Source organism: Mesoplodon densirostris, chromosome 4 (assembly GCF_025265405.1).
Source record: "Mesoplodon densirostris isolate mMesDen1 chromosome 4, mMesDen1 primary haplotype, whole genome shotgun sequence".
In the NCBI taxonomy this organism is placed as follows: Eukaryota; Metazoa; Chordata; class Mammalia; order Artiodactyla; family Ziphiidae; genus Mesoplodon; species Mesoplodon densirostris.
In genome coordinates, this window is record NC_082664.1 from 95,272,944 (window position 1) to 95,299,045 (window position 26,102).

Consider the following 26,102-nt stretch of genomic DNA (forward strand, 5'->3'; position numbering starts at 1 on the left):
AAGAGTTTTAATGACAAAGCAAAACTTAAGTACTAGGTTCTAACTGCTAGTTTTGCAATTTTCAGGAAACACCATTTTCCTAGCTCTTGCGTTTTTGTATAGGTATAGAAAAGGGCTGGCAGCTATAGAACAGGAGATATGCTGTAGCAGTTTGAACTGAAGTATCTGGAATCTCACTGACTCGTGTGTCATCAAAGTTATACCAGGCGTGAGTCACTGAGTTTTTGCAGAAAGCAGTGTAGTGGCCACCATCCAGATCGCCAGAGTGGTTCTAGGGGAGAAAGGAATGTCACACAGTATTTACATTTGAATACTTTAACTATTAGAACCCAAACGGTAGGGCCAAGAAATATTTTTATAATTGTCCCTTATACAAGCTAAAGGATTAAAAGCTAAATCATACGTTACGTCAAATCATACATATAGCCTGACTGGTATATTTTTCATGTCACTGAAATGGTTATATATTGTGTCCATCGATTATTTAATAGACTCTGTGAATGAAATAGGATAGTATTTGGCATCTTCTAATATTTATCAGTTAATACTTACTGAGTACCAACTGTACATAGACTATTAAACATCAAAGGAAATTTTAAAATAAGAAAATAGTCATCTTTCCTAAATGAGCTTATAGTTTAATTTTGAAGACACTCTAAGATAGACATGGAGAAAGACATTTAACGTTGGAACAAGACATTAAAACAACTGCATACTGCTACCACACAATTTGCGGAGGTTGTACAGCAACAGCTCCCTTGGTCATCCAAGGCCCAAAAAAGAACCTGTTCTATTCTCTTTTTCCCATGTCTTCCCTAACCCAGTAAAGCAATGTTTGAAACAAAGGCATTGGAGAACCTCACTTCTCAGAAGGTGGTATGGCATAGAGCAGGGGTTGACAAACCATTTGCCCATGGGTCAAAGCCAGCCTGCTGCCTGTTTTTATATGGCCTGTGAACTAAGAATACATTTTATATTTTTATATGGTTGGAAAAAATCAGAAGAATAATATTTTGTGATGTGTGAAAATTATATGAACTTCAGATTTTTCAATGTCCTTAAATAAAGTTTTATGGGAACACAGCCATGCTCACTTGTTTGTTTTTAAGTGGCTGCTTTCACACGACAACTGTAAAGTTGAATAGTTACAAGAGAGACTATAGACTACATAGCCTGCAAATCCTAAAATATTTACTATCTAGCTTTTTAAGTTTGCTGACCCCTGGGGTAGAGGGAAGAAAATGGATTTTTCTCGTCAATTCTATGAATTCAGCTCTAATACTACACAGTGACCTTAAGGCAATTATTTAACCTTTCTGAGCTTTAGTTCCCGTCTTTTAAAATGGGTAATAAGACCTTGTCTTATACAACTACTATCTCTCTTATAGTGCTAGCACATAGGAGGTACTTATTAAGTGTTCCCTTAGACCTTCATCTTCCCCACATCTCCTGTTAAACCTTAGAGAAATATCCCAAAGCTGACATTTTAAAGATTCAGGCTCTGGTCCTGGTCTTGGCCATGTGACCTTAAGCTGATATGCTTAAACTTCCTTATTTATAAAATGGTGCCCATAATAGTGTGATGTAATTTGAGAAAAACAAAACATCTGGTGGATCCAGATGATGAAGTAATGTTCTAAAGTGACTAGACAGATTATGGCTGGAATATGTTCTGTTTTGATGACAATGTAAACAAACAAAAAAATTGACATAGTAGAATAGGGTAGTCATTCTAGACTTCCATTCCCAGTAATTTTGGCAGACAATTAGCTAGCCTGAAAGCCTCAGTTATGAAACTGTAAAGAATGCTTGATAGGGACTTCCCTGGTGGCACAGTGGTTAAGAAACTGCCTGCCAATGCAGGGGACACAGGTTCGAGCCCTGGTCCAGGAAGATCCCACATGCCGCAGAGCAACTAAGCCCATACACCACAACTACTGAGCCTGCACTCTAGAGCCCCCAAGCCACAACTACTGAGCCCACGCACCTAGAGCCCATACTCCGCGACAAGAGAAGCCACCACAATGAGAAGCCCATGCACCACAAAGAAGGGTAGCCCCCGCGCACCATAACTAGAGAAAGCCCATGTGCAGCAACGAAGACTCAACCAGCCAAAAAAAAAAAAGAATGCTGGATAAAACATGGTAAATACCTTTTGAAATATATGGCTAACTTTAAAGATTGTATAGTGAGAGTAATCTCCAGGGGCCAAGAACAGAGGAAATAAAAGATGAGCATGATGTGTGGTTAATGCTGTGACTGCCTGAGAGCAAAGACAGTTCCTGGTCCCTGGAACCACAGTGCTTGGGTTTTAAAGGTCTCACAAGGGCTGGAGGTAAAGTCTTAAGTCCCTGCAAGGTGAGGAGTTGGATTGAAATCCACACACATAGCCACAACCTCTTAAAGAGAGTCACCCTCAATAAAAGAATAAACTAGGGGGGGAACAAATCCATTCTCCAGTGCGTAGCTTAGCTTAGGCTTTGGGTACAAAGAATAAAAGTCATTCCTGGAAAGTCACTACCACAGACCTGGCTTCTCTTTGGTTTGGGATTCAAATTTACACTACCGTCTGTGTCTCAGAATTCTGTGAATTTAAGGTGACAATGAAAAGTATCTGGGGGTTGCTTGGCAAAAGAAAAGAGAATTACTTTCTGATTGATGCACCTTAATTCAGGCTGCACAGGATACCCACATATAAAACCCAGTGATGCTGAACTCACAATTCAGTATTAAAGAGCTCACAAGGAAACAATTCACCATGAGTAAGAGTTAGAAGGCAATAAATAGCAAGGTTAAAAACTCCAAGGACTTTAGGTAATAGAGACTATACAGAAAGTATATAGACATTTAAGAAAAGGAAGCAAACTGAAAACCTAAAAACTCAGAAATGATAAATACTTGAAATTAAAAATTTAATATAGAGAGTAAATAGTACATAGAATTGAAGAGAGAATGAATAAACAATAGAAACAAAACATGAAATTACCCTGAGTGTAGTAGCAACAAGACGTTGAATAAGGGACTTCCCTGGTGGCACAGTGGTTAAGAATCCTCCTGCCAGGGCAGGCAACATGGGTTCAAGCCCTGGTCCGGGAAGATCCCACATGCTGTGGAGCAACTAAGTCTGTGCACCACAGCTACTGAGTCTGCCCTTTAGAGCCCACAAGCCACAACTACTGAAGCCCACACGACTAGAGCCCGTGCTCCACAACAAGAGAAGCCACCACAATGAGAAGCCTACACACCGCAACAAAGAGTAGCCCCCACTCGCCACAACTAGAGAAAGCCTGCGTGCAGTAACAAAGACCCAATGCAGCCATAAATAAATAAACAAACAAATAAAAATGGGCAGAGGAGTTGAATAGAATTTTTTCCAAGGAAGACACACAGATGGCCAACAGGTACATGAAAAAATGCTCAATATCACTAGTCATCAGAGAAATGGACATCAAAACCACAATGAGACATCACTTCACACCTGTTAGAATGGCTATTATTAAAAAAGATAAAGTGTTGGTGAGAATGTGAAGAAAAGGGAACCCTAGTACACTGTTGGTGGAAATGTAAGTTGGTGTAGCCACTATGGAAGACAGTATGAAGATTCCTCAAAAAATTAAAAATAGAACTACCATATGATCCAGCAATTCCACTCCTGGGCATATATCCAAAGAAAACCAAAACACTAATTTGAAAAAATATATGCACCCTTATGTTCATTGCAGCATTATTTACAATAGCCAAGATATGGAAGCAACCCAAGTGCCCATCAGTAGATTAATGGATAAAGAAGAGGTGTGGCATATATACAAAATGGAATACTAGTCAGCCATAAAAGAAAAAGAATGAAATCTTGCCATTTGTGACAACCTGGTTGGACCTAGCAGGTAGTATGCTAAGTGAAATAAGTCAGCCCGCGAAAGACAAATACTACACAATTTCACTTATATGTGGAATATGAAAAACAAAACAAATGAACAAACAAAACAGAAACAGAGTTATAGCTGCAGAGAGCAAACAAGTAGTTGCCAGAAGGGAGAGGCATAGGCAAAGGAAAGATAGATGTGAGGGAGATTAAGAGGTACAAACTTTCAGTTGCAAAACAAATGAGTCACAGGGATGAAACATACAGTGTGGGGAATATAGTCAATAACTATATAATATCTTTGTGTAATGATATAGCATAGCTAGACACTGTAATCATTTTGAAATGTATAGAACTATCAAATCACTCTGTTGTGTGACAAGAACTAACATATTGTTTTAAGTCAATTATACTTGAAAAACAAACTCATAGAAAAAGAAACCAGATTTGTAGTTACCAGAGGCGGGGGGTGGGGGAAGGAGGAATTGGAGGAAGGTGGTCAAAAGGTACAAACTTCCAGTTATAAGACAAATAAGTACCAGCGATGAAATGTACAACATAAATGTAATTAACACTGTTGTGTGTCATATATGAAAGTTGTTATGAATAAATACTAGGAGTTCTCATCACAAGGAAAACTTTTTTTCTATTTAATTTTGTATTTAAATGAGATGATGGATGTTCATTAAACTTACTGTGATAATTTCATGATTAAATAATTATGCTGTACATCTTATACAGTGCTGTATGTCAATTATATCTCAATAAAACTGGAAGAAAACAAAAGAAAAGAAAGAAAAGGACAGAAAAAGAACAAATAATATCATCCAAAAGAAAGCTGGAATAGTTTTTTCAATATCAGACTAGACAGACTTTAAGTGAAACAGTATGGCTAAGTATTAAAAGATTCCCCTAGCATGATAAAAGGAACAATTCACTACAAAGATGTAAAATTGCACACATAGCTTCAAATTATGACAATTACTGGAAAATTTTGGTAAAATCAGTCTTTTTTATCATATATCTTTCAGTTATTAATCTTGTTAAAGCAAACAAAAACTTATTAAGAGATATATTCAAACAACACAATTAATGAATTATATTGAATGGACATATGGAACCCTGAACCTAATTCAAAAATTCTTTTCAAGCACACACAAAACTATGACACAAAGTGAGTATCAACACGTACCAAGAATGGATAACATTTGGACCATATTTTCTGATAAGAATGCAGTTAAATTAGAAATTAGTAACAAAAAGATGACTAAATAAAATTATGTTTGGAATTTTTCAAATGCACCTCTAAATAACATGTTGATGGAAACTCAAAGAAAGTATAAGAAGGGAAATAAAGATCAGAAATTAATGAAATAGAACACAACGGAATAAAGAATCAACAAAACCACAAGCTGGTTCTTTCAGATAACAAAATAGATAAACTTTCGCAAGACTGACCAAGAAAAAAACAGATTAGACACAGATAATATTAAGAATAAACAAAGGGAGAACTGAGAATTCAATAGAGATATTAAAATTTCAAGAGTATAATGTGAGCAATTTTATGCCAATAAATTTGAAAATGTAAAAAATGGGAAGTTTTAAAAATAATTTTTTAAACCATGCTAAAGTAAAACAAAGCTTTTATAAGATAGAATAAGTAAGTGTCTTCATGATCTTTGAGTAGAGCAATTTGTGGTATTTTCACGCAGTGTAATACTATACAGCAATGAGAAGGAATAAACTACAATACATGCAACAATATGAATGAATGTTGCATAATTTTGAGTAAAAGCAGCCAGGCACAAAAGAGTACACACAGTATGATTCCATTTCTATAAAGCACAAAAGCTGGCAAAACCTATTCTGTCAGCCGCCAGTGGTCTCCTGGACTAGAAGGGGGCACAAGGGCAGTTAGGGTGCTGGTAATATTCTACTTGAACTGTTTTCTGGTTACATGGGCAGGTTACCTTTATGAAAATTTATTGAGTTTTACATTCATAGCTTGCATTTTTCTATATGTATGTTTTATCTCAATAAAAAGTTTATTTTTCAAAAATGAAGAAACAGAAACTCCTGAAATAGTCTCATCCTGGCTAAAGCAAATTGACCAAATATTTTAAAATCCACCCACCAAGAATAAAAATTTCAGGACCAGATAGTTTTTTTGTTTAATTCTACCAGCCTTTCAAAAAACAAGTTATTTTTATCTTCTGCAGACTGTGCCAAAGAATAGAAAAGAATGGCCAGTTTATTTTATGAGGCTAGAAACAGGCTGATCCTCAAGACAAAAACAGAAAAGAACAGTATGAGAAAGTTACACGTTAGTTTCTCGACTGTGAAAATAGATATAAAAAATGTGAAAACATTTTTAGCAAAGAAAAAAGAAATTAAGTGTTTTATGTTAATAGATTAAAGGAGAGATTCAGGTCAGTTATCTTCAAAATGTGATCTGGGAGAACACACACACACGCGTATATATAAAGTTTCATGTGTTAGCACATGACAATGCATTATACAAAGTTGTAGGAGCAGAATGCTGGAAACAACCTAACCAGCAACAGGAGAAATGATAAATAAATAGACACAATGAATTAGTAAAGCAGGTAAATATATGCACTAAAGCTAATATATCAGTATGGATTAATATCAAAAATAATGCTGAGGAAAAAAGTTACAGAAGGATATGTACAGTTAATGATACTAGATTTATAAAACACGCAAAATACACTATATCACACGTGTGATAAAAGTATGAAAGTATAGTATAGACACATACGAAAGAATGCATGGGTATAATTCCCTCCAAATTCAGGACAGAGAAGGGAGGGGAGTGGGGTTGTTAAAGATACACAGGGGCTTGATTTTTTCTACAATATTCTATTCTTAACATCTGTGTGCACACTTACTGTATTCTGTTTTCTGTGCCTGAAATATTTCATAATTTTAAAAAGTTTTTTAGAAACCAGTCATCTGAAAAGGGTTGAAGGAGGTAAACATTGTTGGTGTATGATCACTATTTTCAATTTTTTTTTTTTTTTTTTTTTTTTTGCGGTACGCGGGCCTCTCACTGTTGTGGCCTCTCCCGTTGCGGAGCACAGGCTCCGGATGCGCAGGCTCAGTGGCCATGGCTCACGGGCCCAGCCGCTCCACAGCATGTGGGATCTTCCCGGACCGGGGCACGAACCCGCGTCCCCTGCGTCGGCAGGTGGACTCTCAACCACTGAGCCACCAGGGAAGCCCTATTTTCAAATATTTGAAGGGTCATCATGTATAAGAAAGAAGAATGTGTTCTGTTTAACTAACACATATGTACAAGCATTTGTTAACCAAAAAGCCACATACATACTACTATTACTACCTCAGAGGACAGAATTAGGACAAATGGAAGGAGTTACAAGGACGAAGGTAGATTTGTGCCCCATACAGAGAGACAAGTTAACAGTCAGAGGCAGCATAACATGGCAGTGAGAGCAGGACTGTTTGGAGCCAGCCTGCCTGGCTTCAGGTCCTGGCTCTGCCCTTTGTAGGCAGTAGATTGGAGCAGATTATTTAACCTCTGTTCCTGTTTCCCATTCTGTAAGATGGGGATAATAATAGTGCCTACACTTCACAGGGCTACATAAGGATTAAATGATTGATTATTCATAAAGTGCTTGGAACAGTCCTTGGTACATAGCAAGCACTATATGTTTGTAAAATAAATCAAACAAATCTGGCAGATAAAGCATCTTCCTAATAAAGCAGGAAGCTCTTTAAGGGCTTATTCAAAAGCTGGATAAATCTCTGTTAAGGGTGGTGTGGAGGTAATCCTTCCCTTCTGGTCTAGCTGAGTACTTCTCAAACTTCCATATGCATTCGAATCACATGGGGATCTTGATAAAATGCAAGTTTCTAGTCAGTAAATGTGGGGTGGAGCCTGAGATTCCTTATTTCTAACAGGTGTCTCCTGGGGACGACATCTTGAGTAACAGAGCTATGGCTGGCCTTTCCCTATGACCATACATCATAGTTTCTAAGATGCTTAGTTCTTGTTTCTGATCAATCATCAATTTGCAGAAAATTCTAGATATATTTCTCTTTCAAAACCAATTTTTACCCTTCAATTAACTAATAATTTAAACACTAAAAGGGTTAAGAATTTATAGGAAGCTTGGGTGACTCTTTTTATGTAACTGTAGATAATTACCATGTAATTTTTTATAAATTCTGCTTTTGGATTTTTTTTGAAGCAGAAACACTTATAATGAGATGTTAAAACAGTAGAATATGGGGGGGCGTATCATTTTGGAATTCACATTAGAGTCTTTTATGATAGGGAAGAGGATGTCACTCTAGATTTCCAAATTGGTGAGTGAGAGAAGGAAAATCATGTTTAAGGGCAGGATAAATTAGAAAGGAGAATGTCAAGGCTTGAAGTAAAAAGAAAAAAGTAAAGAGGGATTTTTTTTTTAAGTTTGAAGTATGGTTCTGAGAGATGTTAAAGAGAAAGACCAGTGGGATCAACATTTTATATTAATTCAGTGATAAGCCCAAAAGGGGAATTAGACTTCAGTACACCGGAGGGCTCTGGTGAATCATACTGGGCTCCAGTGGGAGCCCCGCCCATCTGATATTGGACACAACTGGACCTCCAGTTTCAACTGAAATCTGAATGTTCTGAAGCAGATCTTTAACACTGTGATCCAGAATAGAAACCCAGAAAATGTCCTGTTGCTTGGGGTGGTTGATGTTGTGGGAAGTTCTAGGTGATTTGGTCTGAATTATACTCCATGCTTTCTTTCCTTCAGGGAATCCTCAATGATGACAGTTGATTTAGAGCCAAAGGGAACCCCCAGAGTTTCCTTAGGACTGACGCACACAGGCAGTGAGTCTATGGCTACCGTGTACCTAGTGTTTGGGGCTTTCACCATAGAGGGGCTCGTGATTATTCAACATAAAGCTATTGGAACCGACTTCTGCTGCCCCCGGAGCACAGCTCACAAATGTCCCTAGATCTGAAATAGCCTGTCTCTACTATTGTTATAGTATTATTTATTAGTATAAATACTAATAAACAAATACTCTGTAGTAGTATAGAGGGACAGTGGGGAGGCAGCATAGAGGACATTGTATTCTTTCATGTATTCTTTCACTGCTCTACTGTTCAAGGTCAAAGCAGAGAGTTTCCAGGCTCTATATTTTGTTTTAAAAAGGGCAGTATAGGAGAAGTCAGGGAGAGATAGAAGTAGTAGTCATTCAAGCAGATAATTCTACAGTTTTCTTTAAACCTGTGTTACTTTAAATAGTTTCAGTATTTTACTCACCACCAGTGCACAGAGGTTATATTTAGGATGTTTCCGAAAAACTGGACAAATGTAAGGAGTAAGGTCCAAGTTAGTGAGCGGGTAATGAATATCTGTCCTCAGTTTCCTTTTCATTGTACCCAGAATGTCAAACCTGCAGAGATATAATAAATGTGTAAAATAGAAAGTAAGTTTGTGAACCACTCATGAATGAAGTCCACATACCTTCACAAGTTCCAAGTACAGTTAAAAGTAATTTCTTGGAAAGATTATTTGGTGTAGACCTATACATAAATTATTTTTTTCTTATCTACATATATTTGAATCTCCACAGCCAAAACTGAGGCTGAAGTGGGCCAAGAACCTGAGTCAGGGAGTGAGACAGGGTAGAGTCATCTAGCGGGAGAAAAAGAAAGGGATAAAGCCAAGCTCAGCGTCGGGGGGAGTAGAAATCACATTGATAACTTCCAGAAGTCTTCCCTCCATCTGATGCTGTTCACTCTAACCAAGCTGACTCAGCTTTTCCTTATGTTGATTTCAGCACACACTGTCTTCGCAGTGTCCTGTTTTCCAACTTGGAGGTTTTAATATATCTTTAATAAGATAAAATTTTGTGAAAATCTTGTCACATTCTCTATGTGTTATACAGATCAGCAGTTCCCAAATCTGAGTTCATATCAGAATCACCCCAGAGCTTTTTAAAGAATAAATTATGTTCATTTTGGAAAAACAGCTGGTTTAGGTCAGGGGAAAGGAAATTACTGGGTGAGGCTGAGATATTCTTGTGCCAGAAAGCAAGAAATCTTGTTTGCAAAAACTAAGGGAATATCATATCATATGACCCAGCAATCCCATGCCTAGGTATCATCTCAGAAGAAACAAAGACTTACATCCACACAGAAACCTATATGCAAAATTTATAGCAGCTGTATTCATATCTGCCCCAAACTGGAAACAACTCAAATGTTCATCACCTAGTGAATGGATCAACAATTTTGGTACATTCATAGAAGGGTATACTACACAGCAATCAAAAGGGAGGAACCATGACTACATTCCACAACATGGGTTAATCTCATTGTGCTAGGTGAAAGAAGCCAAACTCAAAAGGCCATATATGGTATAACATATGACATTCTGGAAAAGGCAATAAAGATGGAAATCAGATCAGAAGTTTCTAGGGGCTGAGGGTGGGAGAAGGAATTGATTATAAAGGAACATGAGAAAACTTTTTGGGGTGATGGAAAGAACCTCTGTTGGCAGTGATGGTTACATTACATTTGTCAACATTCATAGAACTATATAAAAGAAGGATACATTTTATATATGTAAGTAAACTTAAATTAACTAATGGGGTCACAGGAGTTGGCTTGATGGGGATCCCACTGGCCAACTTCTAACAATTTGAACATGGAGAGGAATGATAATAGTAATGGATATTAAACCAATTAAGTTTAAAAATATCCATGAGTCCAGAGTGATACTAGTTACAGAGGGGAAAACTACTATACCTTTAAATGGTGAGATCTTATAGTCACTACCTTAACTAAGTGATCAAACTTAACATTACCAATAGTGGGACAAACTTTTATTATTTGCCTCCTGATGTAATGTAATGACAAGTCCATAACATCAGCTATGGCAAATTCTTGCTAAAAAAAAAAAAAGTTTAGCCTGTATCTAACTATGGGGAAACTATTAGACAAATCCAGGATGGGTGACATAATCTAAACAAACTTAAAATGAGAAAAAAAATGTTTAAATATATAAAAAGAGGGAAGGAGTCTTCTAGATTAAAAGAGACAGCCAAATGCAATGTCTGACTCTTGACTGGATACTAGATTGGAAGAAAAGTTATGAAAGATATTTTGGGGATGGGGGAATTTAGATATGGACTGTATCTTGGGTGATATAAAATTATTGTTAAATTTCTTGGGCTATAGATAATGGTGTTGTGATTATGTAGGAGAATGTCCTATTCTCAGGTGATACATGCTGAAGTATTTAAGCATGAAATGCCATGGTGTTTGCATCTTACTTTAGATGGTTCAGCTAACAAAATGGAAGGGAGGGCTGGAAGGAGAAAGAGACAGACAGGAAGAACAAAAGGAAATGTGGCAAAGTGGCACCAACTAATGAAGATTCTAGGGTATATGGGTATTCATTATATACCTTTTCAAATTTTCTGTAGATTTGTAACTTTTAAAAATAAAAACTGGGACTTCCCTGGTGGCGCAGTGGTTAAGAATCTGCCCGCCAATGCAGGGGACACGGGTTCGAGCCCTGGCCTGGGAATATCCCACATGCCGCAGAGCAACTAAGCCCGCGCTCCACAACTACTGAGCCTGTGCTCTAGAGCCCGCGAGCCACAACTACTGAAGCCCGTGTGCCCTAGAGCCCATGCTCCGCAACAAGAAGCCACTGCAATAAGCCTGCACACCGCAACCCACGCTCCACAACTAGAGAAAGCCCGCACAGCAACAAAGACCCAATGCAGCCAAAAATAAATTTAAAAATAAAAATAATAACTGAGGGCGGTAGGGGGGTGTTAAAATTTTAAATAGTGATGCTTAGATTCCACCTCAGACCTGTGTGAACAGAATCCCCAAGGGTGGAGCTAGGGAATTTATTTATTTATTTTATAACATCTTTATAGGAAATTTATTTTTTAAAAGCACTCAAAGTGAGTGCCAAATGTCCATCAACAGTTGAACAGACAAACAAAATATAATGTACATACATACGATAGAGTATTATTCAGCTATAAAAAGGAATGAACTTCTGGTACATGTCCAAACAAGGATGAACCTTGGAAACATGCTAAGTGAAATAGGCCAGCAAAAAGGACAAATGGTGTGTGACTACACTTATATGAAGTACCAGAACAGGCAAAGTTATAGACACAGAAAGTAGACTGGAGGTTACCAGGGGCTGGGAGGGAAGAGGAATGGGGAGTTATTGCTTAATGGTTCCCGAGTTTCTGTTGAGGGTGATGAAAAAGTTTTGGAAAATCGATGCACAATATTGTGAATGTAATTAATGCCAGTGAAATTATATACTTAAAGTGGCAAATTTTGTTATATATATTTTACCACAGATTTTTAAAAATTAATGTGATATACTCAACACCATTGAATTGTACACTTAAATAGGTGAATTGCATGGTATGTGAATTATATCATGATAAAGCTGTTCAAAAATCTTCTCACAAAATTTCAAAATCCATACCTTTTTAAGTGAAAGACAATTATTTTTGGTGCTTTAGATATACTGGCCTTCACAGTTGTTTCTTTCTTGGTTTCGCAAAAGGAACAGTAAATTTGGTTGTCCCAGGTCAGTGTGTCTTGTTGAAAAAAACACTGGAGACAGTCCTGTTGAGGGAAAAAGCATTTGGTGACCAAACTGAATCCACTGCAACCTGGGGTCCTGTCTATATTAGAACTCTGAAAGAGCTGCGGAAATGTAATCCTCGGTGCTTTTCTCCAAGTCCAAGAGATGCCAGCGCCGCAAGCTGCAGCTTGGATATAGTCCACCTGGCAAAGGAGGTGCTGCCTTCTCAATGAGTTATTGAAATAGATCCAAATGTCCATCTCATTTCTAATCTCTGAATCAGCATTTTAACATTTCTAGTTTGTTTCAGAATAATACCAACTATGCAATTTCCACTAACCAAGTCAGGCAGCTGCTTTAAGTTATTCATCTCATCAGAAAAGTGATCTGGGGACTGAAAAATGACCGTATCCCTGTATTTGGGGGTGGCCCATAATAAAGACAGCAGAACAGAGAGAATTAGATCTCATGCCCACAGGAGACATCCTCAACCAGCCAGGCTCCCCGCTCTGCAAACCATTAACCTAAAGAGGAAGATGAGCACAGATTGCCAGCACCTCACTTAGAGGCTTTGGAGTTCATCTTCAGTAGTGTTTAGCAGTTTGATCTGAGAACAAAGCCCAGTTCTGAACAAGTAGTAGGATTATTTTCTCTAACTCTGGTATTTCAAGACTTTTAGCAATTTAAGAAGAAAAATATAGGGGCTTCCCTGGTGGCGCAGTGGTTGAGAGTCCGCCTGCTGATGCAGGGGACGCGGGTTCGTGCCCCACTCTGGGAAGATCCCACATGCTGCAGAGCGGCTGGGCCCGTGAGCCATGGCTGCTGAGCCTGCGCGTCCGGAGCCTGTGCTCCACAACGGGAGAGGCCACAACAGTGAGAGGCCCGCGTACCGAAAAAAAAAAAAAAGAAGAAGAAGAAAAATATAAATGTGTGTTTTCCTGCAAGGAAACTTATTGCTCCCTCCCTCCTCACAATTCCCTGGCTTTTACTGCCACCTTCCACCCACCCCTGCCACCCACTCCCACCACTCCTCCGTTTACAGATTAACTTTTGGTATTATGGTAAAGAAAACTCGAGAGGTAAACCAAGGCACTATTCCATTCTATCTTCCCCCCAGATTCCTCAGCTTTTTTCCAAAACATAAGAGCTCAAGAATAAGAGTCAAAGTCATTTCCTAATATGTACCTACAGACCTCTGGGATGAGAAAGGGCCATAAAAGTTTTATATGTATAAATTCCCTATATGCACCAAGCTATCTCAATAGACTGAATAAAGCCCACCCATCTTTCCAGTTTTACAGTAAGGCTCTTTCATTGAACACATTTAGAGATGCATCTGAATTCATAGTAACTTTTGGTTGTATGTCACTTTTCTACAAAACGTTCTCATCACGGGTTTCCAATTTTTTTAAGTTATAAAGTAGCTCCCTTCATACTAGAAAATGTAGGAAACAGCCTTGGGAAAACCCAGGGCTGGGGTAGAGGAAGACAAAAGAAGTCTCCAGGAGTAAGAATCCCTACCTGAAGAGAGCACTCATATTTGGATGGAATGGGGAGGGAGAGGACGGTGAAGACTTCGTTCCTGTAGGTACAGTTCTCACACTTTAAACATATGATGTTATAATTGAGCTGCCCTTCAAACAGCCGGGTGATGATGGAGGACTCGTTGGCAATCATCTTCCTACAGAATCTCGGAATAGATCTTTTTTCATATGATCTTCTTCGGTGGTACTGAATAAAGGAACAAATTCACCCCAAATCAACTACTGGTTATCAAAAATTTTTTAATAGAATGACATGATTTTTCTAACAGAATGCTACCCAGAACCACTTAGTTTTGGATTCAGAAAATAAACAGAATAAGAACTTCTTAAGAGCATATGTGTGATTTCTGATAATTCAGTTATTTCCCTCTTTAAGTGAAGCTGAGGAACAAGGACACCCTAACCCTGGTAAAAACACATGTCCATGGTCATAAACTGACAGTAAATGATAATGTGATATAGGGTCCTGCAGGCAGTTTTTCCTGGGCAGAGGGTAAGCTGCAAACTAGCTTCTGGTCATGCAAGCTGATCTAGAGGTAAGATGAAGGAATTGGATCTCTCCTCCAGTCCCTTCAGGTTATGTTCCTTAGTCTCTTCTTTTATTGTTAGAAAAAAATTTTTTTAAAGAGCAAATCTTAAATTCCAAAGGCAGCCCGATTTCACTAGCCTTGTAGCCTGATTTAAATCTAGCTGATGCTCAGGAACAGTATTTCCGGGAGCACACCCTGACTGGTGATTCTACAGCCTCAGCAGAATATACATTCTGAAGGCGCTTTAGCTCCACGGTCAGCTATGCTTTGGAACTGTGCACAAGGCTCCGCTTTGGCTGCTTCTTTCATCACACCCACCTGCCCGTGTCTTCCACCTGACAGTATTTTGATGCCTCTAACTCCAAGTTTAACCTTGAGAACCAGAATGCTCTTTATTTCAGATTGGCTGCAGATGAGGACCTCAGTGATTTTTACTGACCATCACCCTCCCCTCTGGCTAAAAAAAGTGCTGCTGTGAATATCTCAGTAAAAATTAAAAATGGAGCTGAGGATTGCAGATGAGAGGGATTAACAGTAATAGTTTGTGGTCTTTCATGATAAATGTCTCCTGGCTATGAGGTAAGCTAACAGCAGCACAAAGACACTGCATAAAGTCTAGGGCATATCTTTGGAGAGTGTGGGTCTCATATCAAGGCTGAAGGTAGTGAGTCTTATAAATAAAGGCAACCTCCTTAGTAACTGGTAACTTCATGTTCTATTAAATATATGTCCTAATCCAGCGAAGAACTCAGGTTAGGCACATTTAGTATAAAGATGAAACTGCAGTTTACAGATCTGTCCTTTCACCTTACACCAAGCTTAATATTCCCTCGGGTTTGTAGCTACCAAGAACACTTGTTTTAAGTTGTAAATTTTATATATTATACCTCATGAGGAATATATTTTTATAAAAAAATGTAATTTTCACTCTAAAAAAATAGTCAATGCAGATGTTACTGCAAAGGAAACTAGACCAGTGGTCCCCACACCTGCTGATTACTGGAAATCCCAAGTGAGTTTCCCCAGAAGACAACCCAGACATTCTAATTCAAGAACACCAGAGGGCCTAAGAAGCTGTGCCATAAAATCTCCCCAGGTGATTCTGATAAACAGCTAAATTGGGGAAATACAGGCCCATTCAAATACTAACTTGAATGTTCCCCATAGAGACCCCAGCACCTGTGCTCAGCACAGAGTAGGCAATACTGACTGAACAAATAAAAGAATGAAAAGTGAAAGTTGCTGATAGAGCTAAAGGTCTATTTCAAGGCCATTAATTCTACTTACCTTTTTCAGAGTTTCATGAAGTTCATTCAGGACATAAATCAAAAATTCCTGAGCATCTTGCTGCATCTTTTTCATAAATGCTGGGTAGAGTTTGCCAAAAGCTGACCAAAATATTTCTGGTGAGACACAGTCAGAGTCTCCAAGCCACATGTCTGTCATCACATAGGCAAAAGCAGTGGCAACCTCACTGCAATCCCTTGGAAGAAGGAAGGGAAATGATTCCAGCTAAGCATGTGGTATCAGACCCCAAACAAAGCTTCATTCATTTCTTGGTTGACCTTCCCATTTTACTCACCCTAGAAATGGGATCTGGGGCACTGTAGCCTCTCCTAACCGGTTTAGCCCTTCATAGGGACACCAGAGGGTCCCTTCCCTAACCTCACCTTGGAGAGCAGGGGTGAAGGCCCGGCTGCAGGGATGGCAAATGATCTTACTTTTGAAGAGCGGTAATGTACTTTCCAGAGAGAAAGTATTCCACCAGCGGTGAGATGCTGCAGAGACACTGTAAGATGGCATTCATGTAGCATGTGTTGCCCAGGTTCCGCAGACCAGTCACGTCCTGGATATGGGGCTGGTTCTCAACAGCCTCATTAACTGGAAAGGGGTCATAGTGATCTGTGCACTCCGTGCTGTGTTGGTGCCACATGGAAGAAAGGACAGCATTTTGAGGAAACAAAATACGTACAAATGAAATAAGGCCGTCTCAACCTAATGACACAAAGAAGAGTCCTTTATAAGACTTCCACCAAATACATTCCCTATTAAAGACAGAAGCATTCGGACTTGGAGTCTAAAATTGCATTACTTTGTTTGGGACTCTTTGAACAGTGCCTGCGGCCAAATAAGCAGAGATAAAGTTTCTTCCTAAAACCAAAGCAAGAGAACAGAAAAAATTGGCCTTTCAGAGACCTAGAATTCCTTTGCTAAAATGCAGACTTCCTCTCTAAATACCAAAGTATTTCCTTTTTTGCTGGGCGAGTAATTTAATTATTATTAGCAGTAATAATAATAACAATAGATAGTTAATAACAATAGCTATCTTGTATTGACCTGACACTATGTTAAGTACTTAACATGAACTTTCCCATTTAATTCTTTCAACAATTCTATGGGGTAGGTACAGTTATTTTTAAATCCTGTTTTACAGGTGAGATATCATGTGTAAATAAATGGTTTCATCATTTGCCCATGGTAATATACTAAGGCATGTGCAGTGGCACATAGAAGGGGTATCTATCTATCTATCTATCTACCTATCCATCATCTGTCTGTCAAGAGTTATTTGGATTTATATATCAAATATTAGGAGTATATATGTGTGTGTATATACATATATATGCCATATATACATTTGAGAGCATAATATATACACATATTAAGAGAATATATACATATATTAAGAGCACATACATATGTGTGTATGTTATATATGTATATATAATACATACATATATAAACACACACACACATACATAGAGAGCGGGAGAGAAAGAGCATTTAGTTTAAATTTTGATGGTCACTTACTAGTTACATGATCTGGGACTCATATCTGTTTCTCATCTATAAAATAGGAATAATGTTACCTGCCTTATAGGATTGTTGGATTGTGAGGATTAAACAATGCAAGGAACGAGGCACAGATTACATAGTTAATGGTAACCTAAAAATATTTCTTTAAAGAGATGACTGATCCAGGATGTCCTTAACAGTAGCTACGGAATTCATGTGTCCATGTGAATCAACCAGACCTGCACAGAGGAGAGGGTCCTCTTCTTTGCACACAGAGCTTCCTTTTGTAATTTGGCTACTGTACCAGGCAGCCCAGTATCTTCATCCTTTTGGGTTTTCTTTCCACGTAGTATCTAAAACTGGGACTCCAGGAGACAGCTACCTCATGTCAGTACCTCTACTTACAATCCTGCCAGTTTGAAAAGTGCTCTCTTTTACACGGAAGGACATTTTCCCTTTTATTTACCAATGTCACAGGAGGCCCTGGGCTGTCACTCTTTAGGAATAACTATTGGCTAGATATTAAATAACATCTTCCCATCCCTTCCCTTTGGGTCAACCCTGAGGAATCCATTCAAAATTCGGCATGTACTGCCTGACCCCTTTAAGCATGGCTTCCCCCCACCCCAGCCCAGCCCAGCTAAGCTTATCTAGAAAACTGTAGTAGACAGAGGCTCACAGGACATAGTAGATACCAGAGTCATCTGCAGTGAAAGGCTGTTGTGAAGCCATTTTATTGAAACGACGTTGGTCTTTCACTTCTATTCAGGAGCTAAGTCTAATCCTTTTAACTTCATTTCTCCAAGCCTGTTACTTTGGCTCTTCTTGTTTGTAATAAACAACTCATATGTTCCTTCCTACTTTCAGTAGCTGCAAACTGATTTCATCCATACTTCAGGTACCTTCCAACTTGGATTTCCCATACATCATAATCCTTTACATTACACTTCAAAGTTCTAGAATGATGCTTGAGATACTGTTACTTGGTTGCTTTAAAACTTAAAAGATTAGATTTCAGAGAATTAACTGAACATATAACCTCTCTTCATCTTTCCAAGTTTCTCTTGTATATATATATTACAGACACACACACACACACACACACACACACATACACAGAAGATTTGCCTCCACATCAGTGGATACTATGGCAACTGTGTCCCCTTAGGGCACTCATCCAGCTTCCCAGTGACCACACCACTCCAGGGACTTTGAGGGACTCTGTCTCACACCGGGGAAAGAGGCAGATGGCTTTTGCTGCTTCCCAAAATGCATAGCATTGGGATAGACTGGAGTATTTCCCTTCACGGTCATCAATTACAGTGCAGAAGAGGTATACACACACACACACACACACACACACACACACACACTCCACTAATGCCACACTGGGCAAATAAAAATATTCATCAAAGAAGAAGTTATAAGTTGAGAAATACCAAAGCGCACATGAGCTCCTGAGCTCTCATTTTCTTCACAGAGAACTGTGCTTAAGAAAGCACTTCAGCTGCATAGCACAGGGAGATCAGCTCAGTACTTTGTGACCACCTAGAGGGGTGGGATAGGGAGGGTGGGAGGGAGATGCAAGAGGGAGGGGATGGGGGATATATATGTACGTATAGCTGATTCACTTTGTTATACAGCAGAAACTAACACAACATTGTAAAACAATTATACTCCAATAAAGATGTTAAAAAAAAGCACTTCAATAAAGAGGGACCCCCCAACCCCTGCAAAGAACCTCTACCCAATGCTCTGTCTAGATGAAAAGGGGTCAGAGAATACATGTGACCAATAGCAGTGATAGCAACCTGGTCGAGGAAGTGGCCTTGTTAGAAAGGGGGAGACTCTGTGGAGTTCCGGAGCTAATACCAACATGTTCTTCCTCTGAGCTAACTTAGAATCTGTAGAGAGTAGGTAAAGAAAGAGCCATTAGGGCCAATTCAATTCATCTTTTCTCAACTCTACATCTAGTAAAATAAATGAGGTAACAAAAGGAAAAAACTCTTCAAAATTGTCAATGTCAGGAAAGAAAGAAGGCTGAGAACTATTTCAGATTAAAAAGAAACTAGAGAAACAAGACAAATACTCAATCCTGGGTGGGATCCTTGGTCAGGAAAAAGAATAGTATAAAAGGACATTATTGGGGGCTTCCCTGGTGGTGCAGTGGTTGAGAGTCCGCCTGCCGATGCAGGGGATGCGGGTTCATGCCCCGGTCTGGGAAGATCCCACATGTCGCGGAGTGGCTGGGCCCGTGAGCCATGGCCGCTGAGCCTGCGCATCCGGAGCCTGTGCTCCGCAACGGGAGAGGCCACTGTGAAGGACATTATTGGGACAACTGATGAAATCTGAATATGGATTATATAAGAATAGTTTTATTCCTGAATTTTATAAAACTGTATTCTGTTTATTAAAGATAATGTCCTTGTTTTTAAGAAATACACACTGAAGGATTTAGGGATAAAGGGGCATGATTTATGTAACCTGTTTTCAAATGGATCAGGAAAACACACACAGACACAGACACACATGAGGAAAGGAGGGAAGGGGGAGTGATAGAGCAAATATGAAGCAGATGCAGCCCAAGTGGCTGCAATTGGTGAATCCGAGTGAGGGTATATTGGAGTTCTTTATCCTCTTCCTGAAATCCTCTGTAAGTTTGAAATTATCTCAAACTAAAAAGTTTAAATAATGAGAATGTAGTAGACATATTTGTAATTTGGATTTATCTCCAAGATACAGTACTGGTAAGTCAAAAAGCAAGGTGCTTAAGAGTTTTCCTATAGTATATCCAAATGGTTATACATATACATTTAAATTTATATATTTATACTCAGGCTACACAAAGACATTAAGAATAATCACTTTTTGGTGCCAGGATAAGGGATCCTGGCAACTAGAGGTGTTAACTCTTGCAGCTATTTGATCTTTGCAGCCTATTTACAGAGGAGTTTCTTGAAGTCACCACAGTGGTGATTCTGGAGGATGTGAATCCTGCTCCTTTTGTCAGTGAAGTTCTACCAAGACCTTCAGTTTCTCCTAATCAATATAGTCTTGCTAAAATTTCCTTTTAATTTGATGCTGGAAGGTAAAAATACAATTCATATTCATATGTTGACCTTGTATCCAGGAACCTTTATAAACTTACTTAAGTCTAATTTTTATTTAGGTTCTTTGGATTATTTCCTTTCCAATTCTTATGCCTTTTATTTTTTATCTTTTGAACTAGCTAGCACCTCTAGTAAAACACTGAATACAAGTGGGATAGTAGGTATCCATAGCTCATTCCTGAACTGAGGAAAAGCTTTGTATAATTCACCATTAGTGTGATTCTTACTAAAGGCATAGTTTTTTTGAGAGTTGTAATCATGAATAGATTGTGAATGTGATCAGGTTTTTCTGTACCTTTTGAGGTAATCATGAGATTCTATCTTCTTTATTCTGTTATCATGGTTAATTATTGATGATGGTCACATATTAAACCCATATTCTATTTCTCAGAGAAACCTATCTTACTTGTGATGTAGCATCATTTTCATGAATTGCTGGATTCTATTTGCTAATCTTTCGTTCAAGATTTTTGTATCTATGTGCATGAGTAAGATCACCCATGGATTAGTGTTCTATGCTGTGTAACAAATTACCAAAAACTTAGTGGTTTAAAACAACACCCATTTACAATATTATCTCAGTTTCTGTAGGTCGGAGTCCGGGCATGGCTTAGCTGGGATCACATATTGCATTTTGTTATCACATCTCCTTAGGATCCTTCAACCTGAAACAGTTCTTATATATCTCCTTGACTTTCAAGAACTTGACCCTTTTGAAGATTACTGGCCACTTATTTTGAAGAATACCCCTTAATGTGGGTTTGTCTGATGTTTCCTCATGATCAGATTCACTTCATGCATTTGTAATACAAATATCACAGAAGTGATGCTGTGTTCTTACTGCATCATATTAGGTGCAACACAATTTTGATCTGTCCCAGCACTGGCAATGTTAACTCCAATCACTCAGATAAAGTGGGGCCTTCCAGGTTTCTCCAATGTAGTTACTTTTCCTTTTTCTAATCAGTATTTTGTGGGGAGGACTTAGAGACAGTGTAAATGGTCCATTCTTCATCAAACTTTCACACATTAATCAATGTTGCTTGGCTGGATTAATTATCACTATGGTGGTTGCCAAGTGGTGATTTCCTAATGCTGTTATTCCAATTACATTCATTAGCTGATCCTCTACTATAAAGATAAGTTTTCTCTTTTCCTTTTTTTTAAAAAAAAATTAATCATGGTGGACTCATGAATTTCTGTTTTATTCACTGGATTAGAATCTGTTATTATTATCATTTATTTCTGATGTATAAATCGTCTCAAGATTAGCCAGCAGGAGGCCCTTCAAGATGTTTTTTGTACCCATTTGACATGTCCCCATCATTCTTTGGGCTCTTCCTTACTTTTTGGTACAGCAAGGTCTTCCAGACTTACCTTGTATTGTCCCTGTCCCAGTCCTGAAGTCAGCCATTTCTCAAAGAGCCCTGGTTCCTGTTAGAGGAGAACAGTATTTAGAAGATCTGGGAGCTAGGTATACTCACACTATTACAGTATCACAGCCCCCCATTACTCTCAATATGTTTCCTTATTTGATCAACCCCTATGCATGTAAATTATCTCCTGTTGCTGCCACCCCTGATCCCCACCCTATTACACTACACACAGACACCATCCTTACCCTGCTTCTCTGACACCGCACATCAAGTCACTGTTGCCCTGCAACAATATGAGGCCTAACTAGATTGGTCTCAACTATGGCTTTTAGACTCAAGTGTGAAAGAATGAAGGAAGAGAAAAAGAAAGGAATCAGGCTCTCCCTGTTATTTTCTGCTTCTGATTTTGATGGATTACTTTTTTTTTTTTTGGTCTCTTTTCTCAGATGGCTTTAACTTCACTAAAACTGCACCAGAAACTAAGTAATATGGCTTTTTAGCCTGAGAGTGAGTGTACAAGTGTTGGGGTGGGATGAAGCTGTCAGCAATTGTAGGCAAGTCTTAGCGGACTTTCAGTGGGAACAGGCTGCAAAGACGTGTGGGAAAAGAATTCTAACACATGTGGGTAGATTGCAAGTGTTCTGACAGAGGCCAGTAATGCCCACAGAGGTCACTCACACTTTGTCATGGGAAGAACCCAAAAAACATGGGTCTGTCCTGCAAAATGTCTGTTGTTGTACAACTATTTGAAGTATTCTCTTATGATTGTATATCTTATCTGTGATATTGATTGTAACTTCTCTTTCATTTCTAATTTTGTTTATTTGGGCCCTCATTTTTCTTAATGAGTCTGGCTAAAGGTTTATCGATTTTGCTTATTTCTTGAGTTAGGCCTGTATTGCTATAAACTTCCCTCTTAGAACTGCTTTTGCTGCTTCTCATAGATTTTGGAAAGTTGTGTTTTTATTTTCATTTGTCTCAAGATAGTTTCTGTTTTCCTCTTCAATTTCTTCATTGACCCATTGAGGTTTTTTTTAGTAGCAAGTTGTTAGGTCTCCAAATGTTTGTTTTTCCATTCTTCTTGTAATTGATTTCTAGTTTTATCCTGTTGTGGTCAAAAAGCAGCTTAATATAATTTCAATCTTCTTAAATCTATTGATAATTGTTTTATGGCCTAGCATGTGATCTACTCTGGAGAAAGTTCCATGTGTACTTAAAAAGAATGTGTATTCTGCTTTCTTGGGGTGGAATATCTTGTACATATCTGTTAAGTTCACCTGTTCTAACATGTCATTTAAGGCCAATGTTTCCTTATTGACTTTTTGTCCGGATGATCTATCCACTGATGTAAGTCAGGTGGTAAAGTCCTCTACTATTATTGTATTACTGTCAATTTCTCTCTTTATGTCTGTTAATATTTGCTTTATGTATTTAGATGCTCCTATATTAAGTGCAGATAGGTGCACATTTACGAATTTATAGCCTCTTTTGGATTGACCCCTTTATCATTATATAATGCCCTTCTTTGTCTTTTATTATAGACTTTGTTTTAAAGTCTACCTTGTCTGATGAGTACTGCTACCCCAGGTTTATTCGTTTCCATTTGCATGGAACATCTTCCATCCCTTCATTTTCAGTCTGTTTTCAGCTGTGAAGTGAGCTACTTGTAGGCAGCATACAGATGGATCTTGTTTGTTTTTTTTAAATCCAATCAGCCACACTATGTCTTTTGGAGCATTTAGTCCACTTACATTTAAAGTGATTATTGATAGTAGATACATATTGCCATTTTGTTACCTGTTTTCTGGTTGTTTTTGTAGTTCTTTTCTGTTCTCTTCTCTTAGTCTCTTTGTTGTTTAATGATTTTATTTAGTGTTATGTTTGGGTTCCTCTCTAAGTTTTGAATATATATTTTAGGTTTTTGATTTGTGGTCACCATGAAGTTCATATATATTGACCGATATCTACTTGTTTTAAACTGATAGTCATTTCAGTTCAATACATTTTTTTTTTTTTTTCCTTTTTGCGGTATGCGGGCCTCTCACTGTTGTGGCCTCTCCCGTTGCGGAGCACAGGCTCCGGACGCGCAGGCCCAGCGGCCACGGCTCACGGGCCCAGCCGCTCCGCGGCATATGGGATCCTCCCAGATCGGGGCACGAACCCGTATCCCCTGCATCGGCAGGCGGACTCTCAACCACTGCGCTACCAGGGAGGCCCAGTTCAATACATTTTAAGATCTCCATTTTTCACTCCCCCAACATGTTTTCTGTTTTTGATGTCATATTTAACTTCTTTATGTCTATCCCTTTACTGTTTATTGTAGTTACAGCTGATTTTACAATTTTGTCTTTTAATCTTCATGTTAGCTTATTTCAGTGGTTGATCCACTGCCTTTACTGTTATTTGCGTTTGCCACTGAGATTTTCCCTTTCATATATTTTATTTCTTGTTATAGCCTTTTCCTTTTCACTTAACGAAGACCCTTTAACATTTCTTATAAGGCCAGTTTAGTGGTGATGAACTCTTTGTTTTTGTTGTCAGGCATACTATCTCTCCTTCAATTCTGAATGATAATCTTGCTGGGTAGAGTATCTGAGGTTATAGGTTATTTCCTTTCACCACTTTAAATATATCATGCTACTCCCTTCTGGCCTGCAAAGTTTCTGCAGATAGTCTTATGGGGGATGTCCCGGATGTACTGCTTTGTTTTCTCTTGCTACCTTTAAAATTCTCTTTAATTTCTGCTGTTTTAATTATGGTATGTCTTGGTCTCTCTTTGGATTCATCTTGCTTGGGACTTTCTGTGCTTACTGGACCTGGGTATCTGTTTCTCTCTTTGGTTTAGGGAATTTTTTAGCCATAATTTCATCAAATACATTTTCTGCCCCTTTCTCTCTCTCACTTCTCCTTCTGGGATCCCTATAATGTGAACCTTAGTACACTTTATGTTGTCCTAGATGTCGCTTTAACTATCATTTAAAAAAAATTTTTTTTTTTGGCTGTTCTGATTGGGTGATTTCCATTATTCTAACTTCCAGGTCACTTGTACGTTTTTCTGTATCACCTAATTTGCTATTAATTCATTCCAGTGTATAGTTTTCATTTCAGTTACTGTATTCTTCAGCTCTGATTGGTTCTTTCTTATATGTTCTGTCTTTGTTGAAGCTCTGAGTTCCTCCATTTTTCTCCCGAGTTCAATGAGCATCTTTATGACCATTTCTTTATACTCTTTATCAGATAAATTACTTATCTTCATTTTATTAGGGTTCTTCCCCCCTTGAGGTTTTATTTTGCTCTTTTGTTTGGAATATATTCCTGTCTTCTCATTTTGTTTGATTTTCTCTGTCTCTATGAAATTAGGTAGAAGTTACCTATCCCAGTCTTCATGGTGTATGGGAACATCCCTATGCAGTTTGTGTATGGCCAGTGGCTTTAGTGGGAGAGCGGGACATGAAGTGAACAGGGGCCATGTCTTCTCCTGGGGTGCATCGGCAGCTGCCTCCTTGGAAGTAGGCCTAGGGTTGGAGGGGCTAGAGTCAGTTGCAAGCTAGAGCTTCTTCTGGTTCAGTGGTGGTTGCTGCCATCAGGGGGGCGAGTCCAGGGCCCAAGGGGCTGGAGCAGGAGCCCTGAGGGAGCTGGGCTTCTTCTAGGAGCAATGGCAATCTCTGCCATGGTTGAGGGCATGGCCGGGGTCTGAGGGGAAAAATATGGAACACTTCTCAAATTTGTGTGTAATCCTTGTGCAGGGGCCATGCTAATCTCTGTATCATTCCAATTCTAGTATATGTGCTGCTGAAGCAAGAATTAGATTTTATTTTTCTTTTTGCTTGAGTTTACCCTTAATATTTTCCAAGAAAATTGTGAACTTTCTGAGAAAGCCATTAAATAGCTGGGTTCAAGCTCCCCCTTTTCACTTAACAATATTGCTTTGTTGTCTCCTAGATACTATAGGACAGGTGAAAATTCTTGTCAATCTGATTTTTCTCTCCTTTGTATACTTACCTTTTTTTAAAAAAATTATTTTTGGCTGTGTTGGGTCTTCATTGCTGCACATGGGCTTTCTCTAGTTGTGGCGAGCAGGGGCTGCTCTTTGTTGTGGTGTGTAGGCTTCTCATTGCGGTGGCTTCTTTTGCTGCAGAGCATGGGCTCTAGGCACATGGGATTCAGTAGTTGCAGCACATGGGCTCAGTAGTTGTGGCTCTTGGGTTCTAGAGCACAAGCTTGGTAGTTGTGGCACACAGGCTTAGTTGCTCCATGGCATGTGGGATC

The 26,102-nt window shown here is 38.7% G+C and overlaps 1 protein-coding gene and 1 pseudogene across 1 annotated transcript; both read right to left on the reverse strand.

Moving 5' to 3' along the window:
• Window positions 1–79: 79 nt before the first annotated feature.
• USP50 (ubiquitin specific peptidase 50) lies at window positions 80–18,082 on the reverse strand. The gene is made up of 7 exons (XM_060098373.1): window positions 18,027–18,082; window positions 16,273–16,467; window positions 15,839–16,034; window positions 13,999–14,208; window positions 12,376–12,518; window positions 9,169–9,301; window positions 80–271 (listed from the first exon to the last, which is right to left on the reverse strand). Exons 1-7 carry the CDS (start codon window positions 18,077–18,079, stop codon window positions 80–82), a joined length of 1,122 nt encoding a protein of 373 aa, XP_059954356.1. The 5' UTR covers window positions 18,080–18,082.
• Window positions 18,083–25,534: 7,452 nt separating this feature from the next.
• On the reverse strand, window positions 25,535–25,634 carry LOC132489544 (U6 spliceosomal RNA; annotated as a pseudogene).
• Between the last annotated feature and the right edge of the window lie 468 nt (window positions 25,635–26,102).

What these genes read in the sequence shown, in the direction of transcription:
- USP50 (XM_060098373.1), bottom strand. Translation starts at nt 18,079, where the DNA reads ATGGCTTCACAACAGCCTTTCACTGCAGATGACTCTGGTATCTACTAT. An exon ending in TTCATGAAACTCTGAAAAAG is followed by an intron (nt 14,209 to 15,838) that starts GTAAGTAGAATT and finishes TCCTTTATTCAG; the next exon opens with TACCACCGAAGAAGATCATA. An exon ending in ATAACCTCTGTGCACTGGTG is followed by an intron (nt 272 to 9,168) that starts GTGAGTAAAATA and finishes TTTCTCCCCTAG; the next exon opens with AACCACTCTGGCGATCTGGA.